The sequence below is a fragment of the Dermacentor albipictus genome, chromosome 7, assembly GCF_038994185.2.
Source record: "Dermacentor albipictus isolate Rhodes 1998 colony chromosome 7, USDA_Dalb.pri_finalv2, whole genome shotgun sequence".
In the NCBI taxonomy this organism is placed as follows: Eukaryota; Metazoa; Arthropoda; class Arachnida; order Ixodida; family Ixodidae; genus Dermacentor; species Dermacentor albipictus.
In genome coordinates this window covers 29,648,893-29,670,489 of record NC_091827.1, presented here as the reverse complement: position 1 = coordinate 29,670,489, position 21,597 = coordinate 29,648,893, and the positions used below count along the sequence as shown (strand labels likewise).

General features: G+C 42.2%; 1 protein-coding gene across 2 annotated transcripts; it reads left to right on the top strand.

The window, feature by feature from the left end:
- The first annotated feature begins 457 nt into the window (after positions 1 to 457).
- ProRS-m (prolyl-tRNA synthetase 2-like protein, mitochondrial) lies at positions 458 to 20,951 on the top strand. Of its 2 annotated transcripts, none has more exons than XM_070521191.1 (13): positions 458 to 801; positions 2,680 to 2,857; positions 5,610 to 5,683; positions 7,214 to 7,294; positions 7,393 to 7,465; positions 8,868 to 8,975; positions 12,161 to 12,198; positions 12,623 to 12,684; positions 13,256 to 13,316; positions 15,479 to 15,558; positions 18,664 to 18,799; positions 18,961 to 19,140; positions 20,814 to 20,951. In XM_070521191.1, exons 1-13 carry the CDS (start codon positions 655 to 657, stop codon positions 20,937 to 20,939), a joined length of 1,344 nt encoding a protein of 447 aa, XP_070377292.1. In that variant the 5' UTR covers positions 458 to 654; the 3' UTR covers positions 20,940 to 20,951. The 2 variants fall into 2 exon arrangements, with proteins under 2 accessions (XP_070377292.1, XP_065307039.2); XM_065450967.2 differs by lacking the exon at positions 13,256 to 13,316 and adding an exon at positions 10,447 to 10,540 and having other exon boundaries at positions 460 to 801.
- Positions 20,952 to 21,597: the final 646 nt, after the last annotated feature.

The window sequence follows — 21,597 nt, the reverse complement described above, 5'->3', positions numbered from 1 at the left end:
ATTTGCAAAGGTGAATACTACGTCGTTCAGTAAATACGCATCGATACAATTTTGCAGCACGACACGCACCAACATTCTGTTATTCTTTAATAATGCATGATGACGTCTTTTGAAGGACTGTAGCTTTGGGAAACATTGGTCGACGACAGATGCACGTATTTCGCTATCTCTGTTCGTGTGAACAAATTATGTTACTCGTCTGCAGCACCCATACGCGGCTGAGCGCGCGCAAGCCACATACAGACACACACGGACGCAGTAGGCGAACACTTGACGTGCTAACTAACTACTCTTCAAGAGCGGGACCCCCACTCGAGCTGCAGGATACTTACAACGTAGAGCCTTGGCGAAAACGACATCTTTTGCAAAGCATAGAAAACAAAAATCGCGCGCTGCGCAAAAAAAAATTACTGTATAAAAAAAAGAAATGAAGTCAAGTCAAGCCAAGCCAAGTTAAGCCAACAGATTTTCGGGCGTGCATGCTTCTTGTGTGCGCGCGTGCGTTTGTGTACTCGCTTGACCGTCCCATGCCATCCCCGCGTGTCCGCACGCGAGTTTGCAGACAAGTTTCGAATCGCTCATGTTTCCCCGTTCCTAGCGCTTGGCTCTGAACTGTGATGCTTGAGCGATTATAGCATAGCGAAGCGTTTCGTCATGTTACCTAGGCGATCACTGCGATGCTTGCGCGCTTTTCATTCCGGCGCCACGGTTCCGGAGACGTTCGTCCGTTCTTCCCGATTGCTGCAGCCCAGTACATTCACCAAGTCTGATGCAAAGCAGGCGCTTTGCAAGAACCAGAAGGTATGTACGCAGTTCAAAACGTTGAAGAAAGATCGGCGTGATCGTTCGTAGTCGACCAGAGAGTAGAACGCGGTCAAAGCTGAGGACACAACCAAGATGTGTTTTTCGGCGCTGTCGGTGTTGCGTTGCAAACTGAGGTGGTTATAGCTCGTGACTCACGCTGAATATTGTGTCAACTCGCTTTGCAGTGATCGTTCTTAATTTCTGACCTAGCGGAGTACATGCATTGCTCGGCATAGACGGACGGTTCCTAAGCGGAACTCATTTCCAAACTGATGTATTTTGGGTGGTTTTATTCTGTCCTTCGCAGTAATCCTATAGGAGCAGCTATTGATATTGACCTACCATTGGTAGACAGACGTGAGCACGCAATATTAGTTGGTTTTGTTTGCTGAGGCGTGCCTCTAAAAACGGGCGTGTCGGTTAACACGGAGGCATACTGCTGTCGACAGCACGCGTACGCATTATTCTGGCAAATGTCGCGGTGAAGAAAGAATATTTTACCTGAAAGCGGTAACTTGAAGCTCACAATTTGTTGCATCCAAAACAAGACGGAAGTCTACTTGGTGAGAGACTCTCTCGTTACTGCTAGAAATGGGCTAATTTTCGGTGTTTTTTTTTAACGTTTTATTTCAAAACGCAGTAGTCGCAACGTATACCGCGGTACCTAAATTATAGCCTGATCACTGGTGTTTTGAGTGGTTGTAAAGCATTTATAATTGCTCAGACAGTTCTTACAAATGAAAGTAATACATATATGTATATAGTATGAACCACGTATGAACGTAATATAGTAATGAAAGTAAGTTCAGTACAGGTATTGAGATTTTTTTTTAAATCTGAAATGTAGAAAATATGCACCTTTGCACCGACGTAGAAAGTAAATAATATGAGAGCACTGTATTTGGCGTCAATCTCTGAACGAAACATGGGGAATGCTTAGAGGGCCTTCACAATTTCTTTTTTTTTTCCGGGGTAGGTTCATGTAGAACATCTCAGCGTTTAGTACTCGTATTGCAGAACCTTTTAGAAACAGCCAACACTTTGTAAGTCAGATCACGTAAGGAAATATGAAGATTTGTAGGCGTTAATATTAGCCATAATAATGCCCATATGCTATGCAGGAAAGCAGTAGCTTTGCACATGTGCAAATCTGTAAGATTATATTGTACAGGGAGCATTTGTTTTTACTCATTGCAGCATGCACCTGGTTTTTTTATTACTGCTTTCTATAAACTCGCGAAGCAATGCTTGTCAGGTCAGGGAGCGTGCACTAGCCTCCACATACTTAATTATTGCCTTCGATCAGCTTTTCTATGCATGCAAAGTGGTGCAGTGTGCATTTAACCATTAAGAAAAAAGAAGCAAATCAAGAAAACATCATCGTCGGAAAAAAGAAAAACAGTCAAAAAAGTATGACACTCTAGATGACGTGTTTCTCGACACACGTCGACACGAATAAGGACAAAAACACATAATGGAGTTCTGGGCAATGCCAACCGCAGGATGCGATTGACATGTTGTCAGGCTCGGCGCACAGTATGATGACATAATTTCTCTTTGTGTGGTCCTTTTCGTTCCTACTTTGGTCCATGTTTGCATGCCCAACCTTTCAGTGCCAAGTGAACCCCCACGAACTTGCTCGATCTTAAGCTGTTCTAAACAGAATGCAACTTTTGTGCCGATCACTGTGCCATGCCAACTCTGACAAATGTAGTGAGAGTCCAGAATGAAGCGAGAACTTAGTGTCAACACAGTTCGGCACTTTCACTTTTTCTTGTTGTTGCTGCTGTTGTGCACAGTGCTTCAAGCAGCCTGTTTGCTCAGTAGGTGAAACATATTTTGAAAAAAATACCTGAGGGCTGCACTGAATTTCAGCTCATGCTGGATTATGGCCTGATAAGCTCGGCAAGTACCGGGACATTTGTTCTGCTCCCTATGGCCATGAAAGCACTGGAGCGCCTCACCAATCTGATAGACGCCGAGCTGCAGCAAGTCGGCGGCCAGAAGACATACTTCCCCTGCCTCGTGCCGAGTTCTCTGTTCAAGAAAACAGGTACCAAATTTTGCTGCATCACCTCTCCAAGTCATTTTTCATCAATATAGACCCTCATATTTATTTATACATTCAAACCTTGATATAACAAACACAGGTACAATGAATCATCGGATATAACGAAGCAAACAAAAGTGCCTCTTGCCAGTATCAGTGTGTATAGAATAGATACTCATAGCAAGCATTGAATATAATGAAGGTCTTTTTGTGTCAGGTCTGACTTCATTATAATGAGGCTCAACTGTAGTCCCCATGCTCTTATTTTTTCCTACATAGTACCAACCATGGTGGCTCTGCACTTATTAACATCCTGCTACTGAGTATGAGTTTGCAGGTTTGATTCCCGGCCGCCGCACTGGAATTTCGATGGGAGTAAAAGGCAAAAACTGCCTGCACACTTCGATATAAGTGGTCACAGATAGCTTGGAGCCTTCCATTACAGTTTCTCTCAAATTCACAGTGTTGCTTTACAATCCTAGACCCCATCAACGATCTAATCATTCTGTGCATTGTAATGGGACTTCATCTTTGATCAACCATGTTGAGGACATCGCAACCCGCGCATAATCATAAATCCTGTTAAGTTGGAGATGCGCTGCAGCAAGCTGCGAGGGCTACCGAATGTGTTCCTGGAGTGACCCTCCCCTGATGCACTGGGACAGAAAGATGCCAGCCCACAAGATGTACAGAAAAAGCGAAATATTGGAAGACGCCTTTGTGCACCACTTCCAGCTGATTTGTAGAAGGACATTCATGCCTTTTAAGTAGGGCATGCAAATATCTGAAATTTGAAATACCAATCAAATAGTCCTTGCTATTTGATTTGTACCTGATTCATGATTCCACCATGTTTTTTAAAGCCTTGTAATAAATTACATGCTTTACACAGAGCACTTAAATGCATCACTTCATTATCAGAAGGACCTACCCTAACGACTCGATATGTTTGTATGAAATCGTCAAAATCCTTTCAGAGTCCCTTTAAGTGATTCTATGAAGCATGCAAGTAGGTACTGCATTGTGGCACTGCCTCAAGGATTGGCTCGCATTACATACCACATTAAAACCCTTGCGGGGATAGATATCATGCATTGGTATCAGGATTGGCCCACCTTTGATTACACTATATCTGATATCAGCCCAACTTTGACTAGGTTGTCCCCAATATTGGCCCTGTTTACACGAGCCACCCATCAAGGGCCACACTCCATCAGATTCGATGTGGTTTGTTGCATATAAAAGAAAAAGCTCAAATCTACCTACATTGTACGGATGACCTTTTGTCTATGCCATCAAATATTTTTTTAACAAAAATTATTGAAAATTGCAATATAAAAGAGCTCTAGCATCAAGCTTTCGACTCCGTGACTCAGCAATATAAAACGATATCGCAAATCTGTAAGCTGCATCTATAGAGATGCCTGAAGCAGAGTAATCTGTAATACACCAATACTTTGTTTGCAGGGCTTTTGTGAAACCCTCACAAATATCTTACAAATTTCGCATAAGCTGTAAACTTGTATATATGTTAAATTTGCACTCTTCAGATGCTCTAACAGATGGCGCTTACAGAACTCCATTACATCCAGTATTACGCAGAATATGCAGTTCATATATTTTCGAACTACCCAACCATAGGCATTTCTTGCAAGAACTGTTAAGCCCTAAATCGAAATGTTTTATTCTACAGTTGGCAGAATTCAGCTTTCTCTCTTAAAGGGGCCCTGCAACGCTCTCGAGAAAGCACCATCATGATGCGGCAATTTTGTGCACTTCATGCGACAGGCGTGGCGTCAATGTGCAGCACTATGGTCATTGGTTAAAAATGTAATGTACGATTTATGTTCGTGTGATATAGTTAGTACTGCAAAAAGGCTACAGCACTGCATTTTAGAGCCGTTTTAATTATCACCTAATTGTCGCTTGGGCTTGAGCAAGGTGTTGTAACCATAGAAGCAACGCATAAGCATGTGAAGCACGCTGTCATCCACCTCGCGGGAGCCTTGTGTCAACTTCCACTAAACTTCCACTATGTCGCAGTTCTATGTTGTAGAGAGTGATGTGATATCAAGAGGCATGAAAATTCGAGGAGTCAAGGGCGACTCTTAGTTTGGTTGAAGTTTCTGTGACTGATAACTTGTGTTTGTGTGCATTATTTTACCATAAATTCTTTTCTTTGTTATGTGACGTGCTAAGAAAAGTCTGGAGCAAAAATGGTGGCCTTAAAAAAGTGTTGCAGGGCTCTGTAAATGCTAGAAATTTCATTCAAATTGGTTCAGCAGTTTCTAAGGAGAGTCTGTCTGTGTTAAGCATGTATTTGAATAGAAAAAATTTGAGTTGGTCTTCGAGGTAAAGCTACCTTCTTAAAAAAAACAAACCACCATTGTGCGCAAACCTCGCCATTGGAAGGGTGAGCTGCTGCCGACACCATGGCTAATTTCATTGCAATTTTGCAGCTAAAAGTCAGAACAGATTGAACAACAGATGCCAAACTGTTTTATCGAATGATGTGGACCAAGTAACGCAATGTTGTTGGAAAATTTCACTGAACATGGCATTAGCAGTAAGCAGACTAAATTTTCTTTTAGAAGTTGTTATAATAAGAATGGAGGTCACTGCATTGTTTTGCACCCAGTTCTGCCTTCATTGTAAAGAGGTTTGGCTAGATTGTTTCTTGTTTGCTTTCTGCACTCCATGCGTCCTGTAGTGAAGTGGTGCACTTCTAAGCGATGCTGTGTGCACTTACTTACAGGCCGCCTGGATAAATTGGGCCAAGAACTGTTCACGCTGATGGATAGAAAAGACCACGACTACTGCCTTGGACCTGTAGGTGGCTCTTTTGTGCTAATAACAGTTGAATCTCCATATAATGAGCATGAATATAACAAATTGTTGGTATAATGAAGAAAATGAAGTATTTCTTGTCGGTAGCAGCTTGTAACAAATTTATGCTTATAGCAAATGTCAGATAGTATAGAGAATGTATTTTTTGTGGTAGATGCGACTTTATTGTAACGCTGTTCGACCATACCCTGTTTTGCTTCAGTTCTTTCACACTTGCACACTTATCACAATTGCCGAAAAGGACAAGACAAATAAGGACACAAGCACAGCATCCACTCACAGCCAAGTTTATCTCATTAAAAACTGAGAACGTATGGCTTATGACATTGCTGTGTGCAGGTGCGTAACTAGGTCAGGGTGACAATATACGACCAGGAATTATCGGATGCAAAGGAAAAGGCAGCAAAATTCAGTATCAAAGTCAGATCTACGCTGTCATCAAACCCATTGTAGAAACACAAAGGTGATAGGACAACTAAGCAACAAGGAAAATGGCTGGCAAGATAGCTAATAAATTTTTACCCAGTATCCCTGCTGTTAAGTTTCCATACCAGCATGCGTCACATTTGATGCACTGTTTCTGAGAGTTGTGCTAGAATTGCTAGCTTATAACATGAATCATGGGACTGGCTGCAAGAGGCTGGCCTTTCATTGCGTGTTGAGGACAGTGTGCTAATATGTGTATCTGTGTTTGTGTATATACATCCATGAGTGTGTACAAAAGTGCACATAAATGTCCATCTCATCTTCCAATGTCATCCGTTGGCTGAAACATTCATCACTAAACATATATTAATTGTCATTGTGTTGTAAGACTGGCAGGGATATTTAACATGCTTCAAGCAGGCTTCCTTGCTAGACTGTTTGTCTTGGCGAAGGGGGTAGTTCATACACTTATATCTTGTCAGCTACAGTGCCCATGACAGGACAAGAATCGCTAATCAAAATAATGTTTGCCTGAGCTCATTGGTTGCACATAGCACAAATGGTTTCCAGCTGAACATACTGACACAGACAGAAAGGGATGGCAACACACCGTGTGTTGTCATCCCTTTCTGTCCGTGTCAGTGCGTTCTGCTGAAAACCATCTGCTCTATTGCTAATCAGATTGCACGCACGATGCAAACAGTGTTGAACAATCAGCAGTTGTTGCGCTGGAAGGTGTGGTGGTGCACGTATGAATAGTCAGTGGACTTGAGCTGTGGAATTAGATCCGACAACCAACGACTGTATCCTTCACACTCGCTATCATTTGAGTGTGGTTTTTCTTTCTAAGCAAAGGAGCACCCAATGACGAATTAGATTCTCTATTTACACTTCCTGATGGTGTTTCTGATTATTCACTGTCATTACACCATGACAGTATTCTTCAGCAGCGACTCACCAGAACAGTAGCGTACTCCGAACTCGTAGCAAGTAAGCGCATGTGTCGCTTTCTTCGACAGGTCGTGAAAACTTGCTTATTCTGTGCTGTCTCGCTCGTGGCTTCATGTAAATTTCCTTTCTCTGTAGACTCACGAAGAAGCTGTAACACAACTTGTGACGTCTTTGAAGACATTGCCTCAAGCATCGCTGCCACTTATGCTGTATCAGGTAATATACATCAGTGTGCCTTTTGGGCACTGCTTGCTTCTGAGCGCGCATTTGACCTGTTTAAAGCAAAACTTTAGTTTGTTTATGTTTTGTCCTAGATAACTCCAAAATTTCGGGATGAGGCACGACCAAGGTTTGGACTACTTAGGTGTAGAGAATTTATCATGAAAGGTTAGTCTCTTTTTTTTGCATTTTTAATGAGAAGCCATTATATGTCACCTGAGGCAGAAAAGCCGGCGTTGTCCACAATGAGTGCTACCAAAAATCATCAGCATCTTGTTAGAACAAGTTATAATAAGGTGACTCAAGGTGAAGTAAAATGGATTAAGGGTGGTACAAATTAGAGGAAGGTGGAGTTAAGTGGATTAAGGTAGAGTTATGAAGCACACATGCTAGTGTATAACATCATGCATCATGGACATAACCAATTAGTTAGAGAAGGCGTAATGCTTTTGCATTCAAATCACATAAAGATACTTAAGTGACTGAATTTTTACTGTTTCACTCGCAATGTTTTATGCTAATTTCTTCTTCTGAAAGGCAGCTTCGTGATTTTTTTGTCGCCTTTTGTTGTAAACTTGGTTCTTAAAACTGGGCAGGGTATAACCGTGGTCTGTTTGTCTGTCCAGAGGCCAAACTGTAGTGCCAAGTTATTAATAGGGAGCACTTGCATATAATTAAACAACACAAAATTACCATACCTTTGTTGAGTACCAGAATATCTACAGTCAAACCTCGTCATAACAATGCCACATATGACATTAGAGCACCTTTAATATATTTGACATTAGTTATGAGCATATATTCATTACGCTCTGATACCACCAAGAAATCATGTTGCACCACCCTTGTGTGGCAGCACAAAATGCCACGTACTGCAAGCATAGCCTCCTATATTGTGTTTCTGTTACTTCTGATGGTGAACGAGAGGGGTAATTGCCTTCAGCAAGTTTCTTCATGCGAGTTCCTGAAGTACTTGAAGTTTGCAATAACAAAGTTACTGAAAAAGTCACCGTGATGTAAAATTAACAAATTGCTGGTTAGCCTCCACTGTTCCCAAGTTTGTCACTGCCTGTCTGCTGTGTCTAAAGGTAAATTATGGTTAATAAGTGCGTATGTAATTCAGAAAAAGTGTGTCCCGAGAACAAATTAAAAAAAAATACATTGAGATATAACCAACGCTCCTTAGAGCCCTTTTTGTGGGGTTTTATGAAAGTAAAGCTCGCAGGCTGGCAGGTATGAAAAAAAGACCACCCGGTACACAAGTGCAAAATTTACGATGCAGGAGCCATATTTTGCAACATTTCTTTCCATTTTCTTATTGGCTCGTACGAAGCCGTGCATCCATTATTGCCTCGATCAACCACTCGGCAAGATTGGCGATATGAATATAAATGGCGGAAAAGGATCTTTACATAATGTGACCCTGGATATTATCACATTTAACAAGGTGTTCAAGGTTATTCACATTTTCAAACAAATTTCAAAAGTAACAGGATGAGCATTGTGATTTCTTTTTCCGTCTGCCTGTGATGAGATCAGAGATACAACCAACTGTACTGTGCCCTTGCAGACATGTATTCGTTTGACAAAACCACAGAAGAGGCTGCAGCTACGTACAACATGGTGTGTGAAGCATATATGAGGATTCTAAAGCAGCTTGAAGTTCCCTTCGTTAAAGGTAAGTGATTACTACTGGCCATCTTACATTGCCTAGCTTAAAAGCAATGTCATACTTTTCTTTTGTACTCACAGAAGATTGGCTCATCGTTAAGTACTGTTCTGTGACCTGCCAAGGTGACAAAGATGTGAGGGCAGACAGCACAAGTGCCACGTCATCTGACATTAAATGACAGCACCTCTTCAAAAATGACAGCGCCTCTTCACTATGCTGTCCGTGCTGGTGTCAAATTAAATAGCTTGTGGCACTGTACAGACTACATGTCATCAGCTCGCTTTGATTCATATTTCAAATCTCAAATATTCACACACCCCATTCATTACTCCTTTAAATGGCTGTAAATGGGAGCAGTTGACTTTCATAATAGACAGACAAAGAAGATAACACAGTGTCTGTCCTGTGTTGTCTTTGTAGCGTTGAATCAAGTAGCAGATAACAGGAGTATCTCTGCATTGTCGTCTGCACGTCTGACTCACGCTTTAAATCTTGGATATTCACACACCCCTAGTGGTCACTGATTCAAAAAGTGTGCTTTGCAAATGTGTGCATGTGAACTTCTCAAATGAGAAAATATGAGACCGCTGAAGCACTGTGTCAAATCATCAAATAGCAGATGACATGACGGCCACGTTGTGTCACCTGCCCGTTTGACCTGCACTTGAAATCTGGAAATAGGTATTCACACACCCCTAGTCATTGCTAACTTAAGGTGCGCTTTGCAAGCGTGTGCATTTGAAGCAGTGAGTGCTGCTGTAGCATAGTCACCCAGTACGTCCACACGTCCCTTCACTGCCTTAACGGAGCCCTGAAACAATTTTCTGACATAATATGGCATCATTATTAAGGTGTGTCATACCACGAATGTCATCACAAACATTTTTCAAATCCTTGAACTATAAGTGGAGTTATCGCAGATAACCGGCTTTCTTTTTTTGTATCTGCTAGTGCACTGGAAGCTACACAGCAAATACAAGAGGACAAAGCCCCTCCCAAAAATCGGCGTGTCACTCGGCTTTTGGCCGGGGCTTTTCCCTCTCGTCTACAGCACCCCGTGTTGGCCGCGGTAAACTGTGCTACGCAGCATGCCGCTGTCATCTTGGAGGCCATGCACAGTGCAACGATGAAATTATTTTTCTTTCTTTGTGAGATCGCAGACATGTCTGTTTTTCATTGGTTTAACTCAAAACAAGCAATTATGTGTTACTGAGAATGTTCTCGCAATCACAAAAGCAGCCAGTAGTGTTGGTCAGCCAGCTGCTTTCGATCAGCTTTCGATGACGACATTGCAGATGCAAGAGCTAGCGTTTGTTCACTGCTTTTGACACAGGATTGTAAACTCCCCGCTGCATGCAATGCAATAATATTTGGCTTCAATGTTCACAGGAGCATCATTAACAGATCAGCACATTTCTTTTACAGTGATCAAAAGGTGTTCCAGGGCCCCTTTAACAAGGCCACCTTTTTTTTCCAGTGAGGGCATCCACAGGTGCTATGGGAGGCAGTTACTCCCACGAGTTCCACTTTCTTAGTGACATTGGTGAAGATCACCTACATGTGTGCACGCAGTAAGATGGCAATTTTATTTTTTCTGCATGTGCCTTGTTCGTGCCCCTCCCCCACACCTCGCTTTAGTTAGCCACCCCACCATTTAGTTAGACGGGCCCTGAAACACTTTTTGAATATAGTAAGAAAACATTGCCGATTTGTCGTAACAGCTCCTGTGAACAAGTGAACCAAGTATTACTGCACTGTACGTAGCAAGAATTTACACTCTCCTGTCAGACACAGCGAAAAATATCTTGCTCTCGCTTCTGCAATGTCATCGTGCATCATCATCGAAAGTAGCAGAACCCACTACAGCTATTGGCTGATTTCGTGATCACGAGAGCATTCTCAGTAATACATGATTGCTAATTGTGAGTTAAATTAAAAATATATATGTCTGCTGTCTCAAAAAGACAGAAAAATTATTTCCTCTTCGCACTGTGCATAGCTGCATCTGCTGCACATAGCCTTCGAGCTGGCAGCTGCGTGCTGTATAGCGCAGTCTATCACAGCCGCCAAGGTTTCACAACGAACCCTTTCGCCGCGACCATGCTCAACTTCTGGCGGGGTTTTGCCCCCTTGGCTTCTCCGCTGTGTAGGTTCCAGTGCACCAGCGAAGACAAAAAGCAAGAGAAAGTCAGGTATTGGCACGATAACTCCACTTATAGCTGAAGGGTTCGAAACATTTTTCCGGCATGAGGTCAGTGAGACACTGTCCTTTAATAGTGAGTCCATCCTATAACTAGCTAGAAAAGTATTTCAGGGTCCCTTTAATACCCCCCCCCCACCCCTTTAGTTAACCCCCCTCATTGGCTGGAGTATTATGCTGCTCAGCACTAATTAATTAGTGGGTTCATTTCCTCACATTTAAAATAGTGGCAGAATGAAAGAACACAAATGGGGGCACCCGAGTATCCATCAGAAAAGGCCAAGTTAAGTTAATCTGGGGTATTTCACCGCGGTGCCCAGAGTAGCCCGTCGCACAGGTTTGGAATATAAGACCCCATACCCGTTGTGGTAGTCCAGCAGACGTGGCGTGGCGCTACTGAGGTCGGGGGAGGGTTTGATCCCAGTCATGGCGGCCACATTCCTATGGTGGTAAAGTGCAAAAACGCTTGTGCACTTTGATTTAACAGCACATTAAAGAACCCCCAGGTGGTCAAAATCAAGCCGGAGCCCCCCACTACGCTGTGCCTCATAGTGATCCCGTAGTTATGGCATATAATACCCCAGAATTCAGTTTAAATTTCAGTAAATTTCTCTTCGAATATATCCCCAGCCCCTTTTCTTTTTCTATATGGTAATTTATGTCTTGGCATACCAACTTGAACAATGTGTTGGATTCGAGTTTATCGCATGAGGTATAGTCATTGACAACCTAAGAATGCAATGGCAGACAAACTGTTCAACTAAAAAAAATTCTTTTATGTCACAAGCAAGCCAATATTTTTTTCAGTACCAGTGGGTAGATACAGGGCAGTTTTGTGGGCGAAGCTTGTTCTGAACTATATGGTTGTCGCTGAGTATAGATGTGCAAACAAAGCAGTCGGTGGCAAAAAAAAGCAGACGTGAGAATTTTTGTGACTACATAAATTACCACTTCTCTAATTACTTTTCTGTTCTTTCCGTCTTTTTGTCAGATGTCAGACAGGCCTTAGCGTTGATGAAGCGAGCTCAGGTATGGAAGAATTCTTTGTTTTTTCTTTCTTTTCATGGTCAGGGCTGAGTCCTCCCTCCAGCTTTTAACTGCATGTTAAGGCTGTTTGCCAACACTCTCAGTTGTTGTCTCATTTCTTAGCACTTGGACATGAAAAATCATAAGCCTGTGTTCTTATCTGCATATTTTTATGGTTGAAGTGTTGTCCATATGCCAGACTGTGAAATGTACTCTCACAGCACTCATTGTGCTTTGCTGCCACTTATAGTATGGCGACAGTCCTTTTACACATATTAGTGTTAAAAAGCTAGCAAACCGGGTGATTTGTAAAGCCAACCTATCAAAATTTATTTTGCAAGAGGGAAGAGCCTCTGATGCAAGCATCTGGGGCATTGACATTGTTTTGTTGCATGTCGGGTTAAAGGCATATGCAACTTTATTACAGGTTGCCAAAACGAGACATGTGAAAACTGTGGCGGGCGTCTTCAAGAAGCAAGAGGCATTGAGGTGAGCTTCGAGAATAATTTGCCTCGTCAGTGCATCATCGTTGTCAAATCTTTCGCCTCTCAGAGCTTCCTTGAGTTGCCCTAAGTGATCAAAGTCAAAGGCTGTAAGTCTTACAGGGAAAGTGTTCCAGTGGTGTCCGGCCCATTTTGTTTCATTTGGCGCGTATGACAACTGCAGTGTGGAGTTTTGCATCGTCATGGAGAAGAATCACTTTACGTATTGGTTGGTCATGCCTTCTGCAGTGATAAGCAAGAGAAACCTCACTGAATAGCTCACACTAATATGCAGCATTAATGGTCCAATGCACATACAAGAAATACATATGCAAAATGCCACTCTTGTCCCAACATACAGTTGCAAGCAGTTTGCCAGTTGGCAGCCAAGTCTTGGCTTTGGTAGGGGCTGCGTCGCCTTGTTTCTCCGTTGCAGCTTGTTTCGGCTCTGGTGTGTAGTGGCATACCCAAGTTTCATGGCAGGTAACGACACAATTTAAAAATACATCCCATTCTTGTGAAAAACAGTGCTAAGAGCCACTCACTCATGTGCTAACGTGCCAACTTCTGTTCTGCAGGCGAAAGACATGGGGCCCATTGGGCAGACTTTTACAGAGTCCAAGGTCCTTTGCGATCATGGTTTGAGCATTTCCATAACTTATGCCTATCTTAGAGCAAATTGTGGTAACATTTAAGCATCAGTTATCCCCCAGAAGATCACAAATGACTTGAATGTCCTGCTCTGTAACACTCATCTGTGGGCAATGGGCATCTGTAAGTTCTCATCTTCAACTACGTCACAGCTTTCCATAATTTCCGAATATCAGGCAAACACACACACGACCTTACGCCCCCACAAGCAATAAATTTTATGATACAGTACTACGTTGCTCAATAAGTGGGCGTACCTCTTTCTGAGACATTGTATGATGAGCCACTGAAGGAACCTAACATGCCTTCAAGCGGTAGTGCGGGCCAACTGATATACTGCACTCTACAACAAAAGTTTCGTTACATTTGATCCACGCTCATATCGCCTCGCATGAACTTTTCATCGCATTTTTTTAACATCGTGCCAGATATGTGAGAATATGCTTGACATTGCGAAACAGGCACATCCGTCAGTCATTCTATACTTTGCTGCACACCAACAATGTATGTTCGCGATGCTGCCGCAACGAGCTGCAAATGAAAAACCCGAATAAGAAGCGAGAAGCAAAATGACTTCAGTTAATTTCGATCCTGATGGAACTGACAAAACTGATCAATTAAACAAGATGCAGTAGAAAAAAACATCAAAACTGCTGATTCATGTGGCAGTATTTTCCTAATTCTAACTCTCCCCTCAATCAAGCGTCCAAAGCAGAAGACTAATGTAAAAATGACATTAAAGCAACAAAACAAAGTAGTAACCTCACACGTGCCTGATTCTTTAGCAAGAGAAATGGGCAATGATATAATGTGTTGCACAATAGCGGTGGGCTTCCTAAATTCAGCATCACTGCAATAAGATTGTGATGTGCAGTAAAGCATCAACGTCATGAAAGCAGTTTTTATATCATGTCCCATTGGCACTGAACAGGCAATTTATGGCCCAGTTTTCTTGAAAAAAGGCACGTGTTAGAATCTGGTAAATATCGTAATCAGACATTGTGAGCTACGGTTCTTGCTTGAAAATCTTTCTTGGGCATGCGGAAAATAGGCATTGTCGACGTGAGATGACATGTTCAACGCATTCATTGTCCCCTAAACTCCGCTGAGACAGACACTGGCACTGGAGAGGTTGCTGTTAGGATCACGAAAGGGGCCAGGTGCATGCATGCGGATTGGTCAAGTTCAAATTATCTGGAGAAGGGCAGCGGATTGGGCGAGTTGGTGTTGCATGGTAACAATAAAAATTCAAACAGCGCATAAACGACGGGACCAGAATGAGGAGGAGACAAACACGGCGCTGCACAGTCAAGCACAGTCAGCGCCGTGTTTGTCTCCTCATTCTGGTCCCGTCGTTTATGCGCTGTTTGAATTTTTATTGTTACCAAATTATCTGGTAAAGGCCAATTTTAGGATCGAAATAACGGGAAGCCTGAGCCGATAGAAATACATGGGCCCCGGCAGTAGCCTTCGGCCGAGATCGAATTAACCGGAGTCAAATCAGTGGAAGTCTACTGTATTAACAGCCATATAACAGCTCAGTAATGTGGAAAATTGGGCAAATTGTTGACTGATCATTGCGAATACAGCAACTGTCTCATTTCCTTGCGTCGTCTCCACTTTGTCCTGTTCAGTACGCTGTTTCACCCAAATGGTGTGATGATTAGCCATATAACACGATTTGTTCCTTCAAAGGATTCTTTTTTCGTTTGTAATACTGAATGTAAATGAAGAACAGTTTCATTTAATTGCTGGCAAAAGCACCAAGTGATCTGTTAATGCGAACGCAGCCACAGCAAAAAATATCTCGAGCCTCCACAGTGTTACACGCGATGTATGAAATGGAGGATAATTGATGGACAAATCGAAGCGCAAGGATGGCTATTATGGCAAACTGCTGGGTGGGTTACAATTTTTACCATTTCGTGAAACTTTCTTTACCTTGCAGGTTTCTGCAGAACTGATTTGCCTTATTCTGCGTCCTTGCGCTTCAGGGTTGTTGATTAATCTAGCTTGCCCAGTGATCTGCTAGCCTCCTGGTTAGCTCAGATAGTGAACTTTTCATACCCTTACTGATTGAAATAAGCCGCTCTGAATTAACAAGCACGCCAAAACCTGCCAACCTTTTTGTTCTTTTTCGTTTCTTTCAGGTGGCTCATGCCTTCTCCTTGGGAACTACGTACTCCAAGCCACTTAATGCTACCACCCATCACGTTGATGGCAAGCACAGGTGAGAAACCGCGCATCTGTAGACCCATAATTTCTTTTGAAACCTGGAGCATAAATACGATGTACACTACACTGAGCTCCTGCTTCCATTGCATACTACTCTCTTCACTGATCTAAATTTTTTTTGCTTACTTTGTCGTCCAGTAGACTCCCATTGAGATGAACCCAGCTCTAGTGGCGCTATCATCTTTCTTGTCCTTTAGCTCTACTTAGAGGTGCTTCTGTGTCATGCTAGGGCTCCTCGTGCCGCAAGCTCTCGCAAATGAAATCAGTGACTTCTGTTGGCTGGTCTGATCGGTCGCCTTCCATATCACTGTTTAACGGCACTTCCATAGATGTGGCTATGCTATAGGGACCAAAATGAGGTCCTATAGCTAAAGGGTGTGTTGTGGATGGCTATGCAACCAACCAGACCAGGAAGCAGAAGCGTCTGATTTTATTCATGAGATTGCATGGCGGCTCAAGGAACCCGAGAATGGCAAAGAAATGTGTCCTAGCGAAGCTTGAAGGACGAGAAACAGGCTCTTCTAGTACTGTGATTGAAGTTAAGAGGAAGCTTTAGCTTTGGAGCTCCTATCTACATACATGGGAAAGGAGAAATCGTGTTTCTCGGCAACCACTGCATCAAATTTGACAAGGTTTGTTGCATTTAAAAGAAAAAGTCTAACGACTGTAGGTAGCGAATTTTCAGTTAGGCTGTCAATATTTTTATAATGATTGTCAAAAATTGAAAATTTTCAGGAAATGAAACTATGAAATTTAGAACTCTGTAACTCAGCAACGAATAATGCTATCAAAATTCTGTAAACTGTATCTAACAGTACATCAAAAACAGACAAAACTGATGCATTATATGTGTCTCTCAAATAATCCACTAAAATGTGAGTAGTACTTTTGCAAAATCCTTGCAAACAATGTAACAAATTCACGTAAGATGTAAATTGACAAATAAAATTTGTGCACTTTGGATGCTCTAACAGATGCGGTCTACAGAACTGTGATATATGTTCTTATTGCAGAGCTACGAATTTGTGAACTTTGTGCTTCCATATTTTTCAAACTTAACAATTTTTGAAAGCTCCTATAAGAAAATTATGGTTCTAAATTAAAATTCCCCTTCTAAAAGTCACTAAAATTTAACATTCTCTCTCATGTGCAACAAATTTCCTTAAAATCAGCCTAGTGGCTATCTCAGAAAAACGTTTCTGCGTTTTACACGTATTTGAATAGGCGGCATCGGAGTTGGACTCGAGCTAAATCTTTCTCTTAAGCCGAACTTTTAGAAATGCAGAACAATGCGCACATGCTGAGTTGGTTTCCATAAATCCAATGGAAAAGAGAAAAAGAAAAAAAGCTTAGAAAGCTTCCAGATCCCGCATACTGTGGGAATCTATGTAAGCAAAGCTTTGGTGTGCCAGCGAGACAGTGGCACATAGCAATAAGTGAATGCAGCAGATTTCGGTGCCAATGCATCGTGCAACCATTCTCAGCCGCGGCAGCAAGAAACACATCATCGTTCTGCCACTAACCACAGCATCTGAACCTTCAGACGCCACAAAGGAAGCTTTACTATGAACATGGGTTCCTGGCCGTGACCAGATTATCCCACTAAAACTGTAGAGCTGGGGTAAGGGAAGTGTGGTTGCAAATTAATAAGAGAGCAGCCGCATGTGTTTTATTTTTCTTATGCCTAAAGCTTCTAGCTTGATTGTCAACTATCACGGCATGTGCAATCACTCTTAATGTTCGCCCATTACATTTCTCTGCGGCCTAACGGAAATTGGCGCAAGTTGCTCTGGGCTTTCGCACATGCTACGCAATGTGACGCATACGCCAATCATCTCAAGGAACCACTTGGCATTAGCACAGGAGAAGCGTGTGCGCAATTGTGGCCTAATGGTTAGAGCATTGTGCTGTTGTGCTTGGAGTCTGAGCTTCCATTCCACCATCAGGCACATAATTCTTTTATTTTCTGTTTGTGAGCTATTCAGTGAAACAGCAGCAGCTACGGTCAGCAAAGGTCGGGAAGGTTCGCTGCGAACGCTTCACCTTCAATATCTTGCGAGGAGAGAGTGGTGGCATAAGCAGACCGAGAGCTCCTATTGAGGCGAGGCAGGGCGCGGTTTTTGGAGGCTGCGTGTGGTTGGATATAGTTGCCAGAGAGAGCACCAGGTAGGGCGTGCGCGGAGGGACAGCGTGTGGACAGCATGGGGGAAGAGTAGCAGAGTGCAGTAATAAAGTGAATGTTTGTGACAAGTGTGTCGGCCTGTCGTCATTCGTAACAATCTGCATAACTCGAGCCACCTGTTCAGTTAATGGCCAACTGCAATTAAAATCTGGACCACGTAAAAAGGCTATTCTAACATAGTGTAAATATAAAGAAATCTCTGCAAAATTTTACGTTTCAAGTACAAATGGCAGAGCAAAAAAACCTAGCAGAAGCAGCAGTGTTTGTTACAAAAACTAAAAAAAAAAAATGCTGCCATTACTGCTCGCTAAAAGTGACACGCGCCTAGAACGCGCGGGCTCCCTAGCATGACCTTGGAGATTAGGCGGTGCTCTCGAGTGTCCGTTTATAATATTTACTTTTATAAATCAACACGTGTAAAGAAAATAATAACCATATCAGAAATGAATTTGTTCATAGTAAGTTTGTTACACTTCGTGAGCTTAACAAAGCCAGCACCGTACACATCACTATCTCATACTGACGAAGAATAGCACGATAAACAAGGGGCACTGAGGAAACATGACGCGAGTCCAGAATAGCAAGTGGGTGGTTTCTTGTCAGGAACACGAATATATAGCACAGCACGGACACAGGTAAAATGTTTAAATATTTGTGCCAGGTAGTCAACTTCTGACTTATGCAGCATCGCAGATGATTACTTCAACCCTTGTTTACTCTGCTATTCTTCGTCATTATGGGATACTAACTGCCCTAGCATTCAGTACGCCTAAGTCACTATCTCATGACAGTGCCTGAAAAAACTAAACACTTGTGCAAAGATGAGTAACACATGCTTTTCAGCACTAGGGAAAAGATTACGATGTTCATGTTAGAAAGTTGTTTTTTTTTTCTTTTTTTTTTATCTTCCATTTTCAGGCCTCTTGAAATGAACTGTTTTGGCATCGGTGTCACGCGGCTCCTGGCAGCGTGCCTTGAAATGCTTGCTTCGGAGGACCGGCTGCGGTGGCCTCTTTCTATAGCACCGTTCAGAGTCGCAGTCATCACACCCAAGGTTTGTTATAGTGCTGGACCTTTCTAACAGCAGTGATAACGTTTGATTCTTATTGCAGTGTCATTTTTTTTTCCCGTCCTTGTTTGTTTCTTTCTTTTTTTCCTAATGTCCTTGTTTGTTTCTTTCTTTTTTTTTCTCCTTTATTATTTCACGACGGTCAGCGAGGTAGCCACGAAGTTGTAAGCTTGCCCTTGGCAGAACACTTAGCAGGGCAGCTCAGCTCCCTCGACCAACTTCGAGGGGCAGTCCTCATGGACGACAGGGATGACTGGACAATTGGGAAGAGACTCAAAGACCTCGACACCCTGGGAACACCTTACGTCATTGTTGTGGGCAAGAAGGTACGTGAAACACTCAGCAATTAAAAAAAAGAAACGAACACATTGCAGGTGGCTTTCATTTCACTATTGCCTTCAGCAAAAACAAAAAAAAAGGTGAATTGTCAGTTTCGGTCAAAGGCAATTCATCGAAAGTGATACGAAGTTTTAACAAGGATAGAGACGTATTAGTTAGCCCTAAAAAGACACAGGATCAGAACAGCAAGCACAGAGGACAATGTTCTTTTCCTGCTTCTCTGTAACGTTAATTAAATTAGCCTGAATCTTTGAAGACGCACCAAGCAGCCCAACTATATTATTTAATTTTGCTAATGTTATCTCCTTGCCTCAAGTCTCCACAATTTTTATGATAGATTGGAAACGAGAGTGCAACAACATATGGCGCACGTCATCCTAGTTAGGCCTTCTTCTACAGGGTGTCAAATGAAGCCGGTTCTGTGGAAATCTGCTGGGTGCAGTATGCTGCCTGTTTATTTCGAGCTGTTTTTGGCTGTGCACTGACAAAATCTAGGCAAAGATGTGTGGCGAACTTTCAAAAAGTATTATGTAATTAAGAGGAACCTTTAGCTTGGGAGCTCTTACCTAAATACATGGCAACGAAGGAACCGTTTATTTTTTAAATTTTTTTTTTGCAACCACTGCAGTAAATAGGATTAGGTTCATTGCTTCTTTGCAAAATCTTTGAAAATTGCAAAATTAAAAAAAAAAACAGAAGTATAACGTTTTCAACTCTGTCACTCCATCTATAAAAGACAATTCTGTAAAGGGCACCAAATAAGATACACTTAAAGTGGATAAAATTGGTATATTATAGACTCCTCTGAAAAATGCCACTATTTTTTGGATATGACTGTTGCAGAACTGTTGTAAGCATTTTAACAATTTCGTGTAACAATTTCGTGCAGATCAATGATGAATGTTTGTTTTACCTGCAGTGTCTTGCATACTACAAAAGTTAAAGAGGGAGGGCAGTGACTGAGGCAGTGCACTGATACTATTTCAATATAGTACACTTACGTGTGCACCCTGATTAGCATAACATAAGTTAAACACGCACAGACAAGTCGTTAACCACAGGATGCTGCTGGATGTTTCTTCTTGTACATAGAGAGGGTGTGACTGGTAAATCAGACTCTCTTATAACAAATGTGATAATCTCGTGATAAGTGTTCATTATATCTGGTCATCTTTAAAAATATATATAAAATGCAATCGTAATGTAGTTGAACATAGCACATGAACCTCTCTAATTCAAGAATTGGCTAATCGCTGCCTGTTTTCGCACTGTCCAAGGTATCCAGGTGGCGCGCAACGTCTGCAGTAGTTCCCTGGCAAAAATGAAGTCTTTGAACGCCACATGTTACAGTGCAAACTGCTTCACAGAGGCATTTGCAATTTTGCTCTTTGCCATTAAGCTTCGCTGGTGCCATTATTTTGTGTTCATGCTTCACTAACAAACTCAGTCGCAGTGTTTCTTAGGCATGTTTTAGGCATACTGGCAAGTTGCAGCAAGTTAGTCTAAAGTTCACATTGCAGGTCACAATAGTGAAGAGTCAAAGACCGGGGAAAAAAGAAAAAAGAAACCAGCCACTCAAAGCAAAGATAGTTACTAAATTAAAGTTTGAATTGCTTCTCTTGCATTTGCTTTACTTCTTTCTTTTCCTTTCTTTTTGCAGACCAAGGAACCGGTGCCCCTATTTGAGCTTCACGACACATCAAAAGGCACAACGACTGAACTCACACATTCAGAACTGCTGCACTTCTTTCAATTTGGACCACTTGCAGTAAAAAGAATATACTGAGTAATTCACGACCGTGTTTGCTTTTTTTGTGCGCATTTGCGCTCTTGTGGTGCTTTGTGTTCTACATGTAATTCCATTTCCCCATTTGCTGCATTACATGTCTGACACTCCTCGTAGTTTGCCGTGACACCTTCCAGGGATTAGGCATGGCAGCACTCTTGCCATTTGCAGCAAGTTTAAAAACTCGGAAATTCACCAGCGTCCTTCTTGGGCTGGTTCATTATGCTGAAGGTAAAATACAGTGCATTTATTATGCAAACTAGGATTGAAGGGACAGATGTGGTCTGGCTCTTTCCCTTCTGTCTGCCCCTTTGTTTATCCTTGTCCTTGTTTATCCTTGGATGTTCCTTCAGCAGCAAGGGTTACCTTTCACTATCGTGTGATCAATCCCATAAAGACCAAATACCATAACCCATCAAAGAAAATTTAAGCAACTTGTTCCCATTGTTCAGGACATGGAAGAAAGAAATGAAAAGTAAGAATTAGTATGGTAATTAAATAGTGATAGTTTGTTGAACTATCCAAAACAGGGGGGACCCTTTCCAGCATATCCAAAACGCCATATGGGTTTCGCATCGTGCTTGCAGTGCTTAAACCAGAATGTTCAGCTATGAAACCCAGTGTGTCACGTAAGATAGCTGGGATTCGTGGGGTAAAT

Coding starts and splice junctions, on each gene's coding strand:
- ProRS-m (XM_065450967.2), top strand. CDS start 655: ATGTTACCTAGGCGATCACTGCGATGCTTGCGCGCTTTTCATTCCGGC. Junction 802..2,679: donor CGCTTTGCAAGAACCAGAAG/GTATGTACGCAG, acceptor ACTGAATTTCAG/CTCATGCTGGATTATGGCCT. Junction 10,541..12,160: donor CACCTACATGTGTGCACGCA/GTAAGATGGCAA, acceptor TCTTTTTGTCAG/ATGTCAGACAGGCCTTAGCG.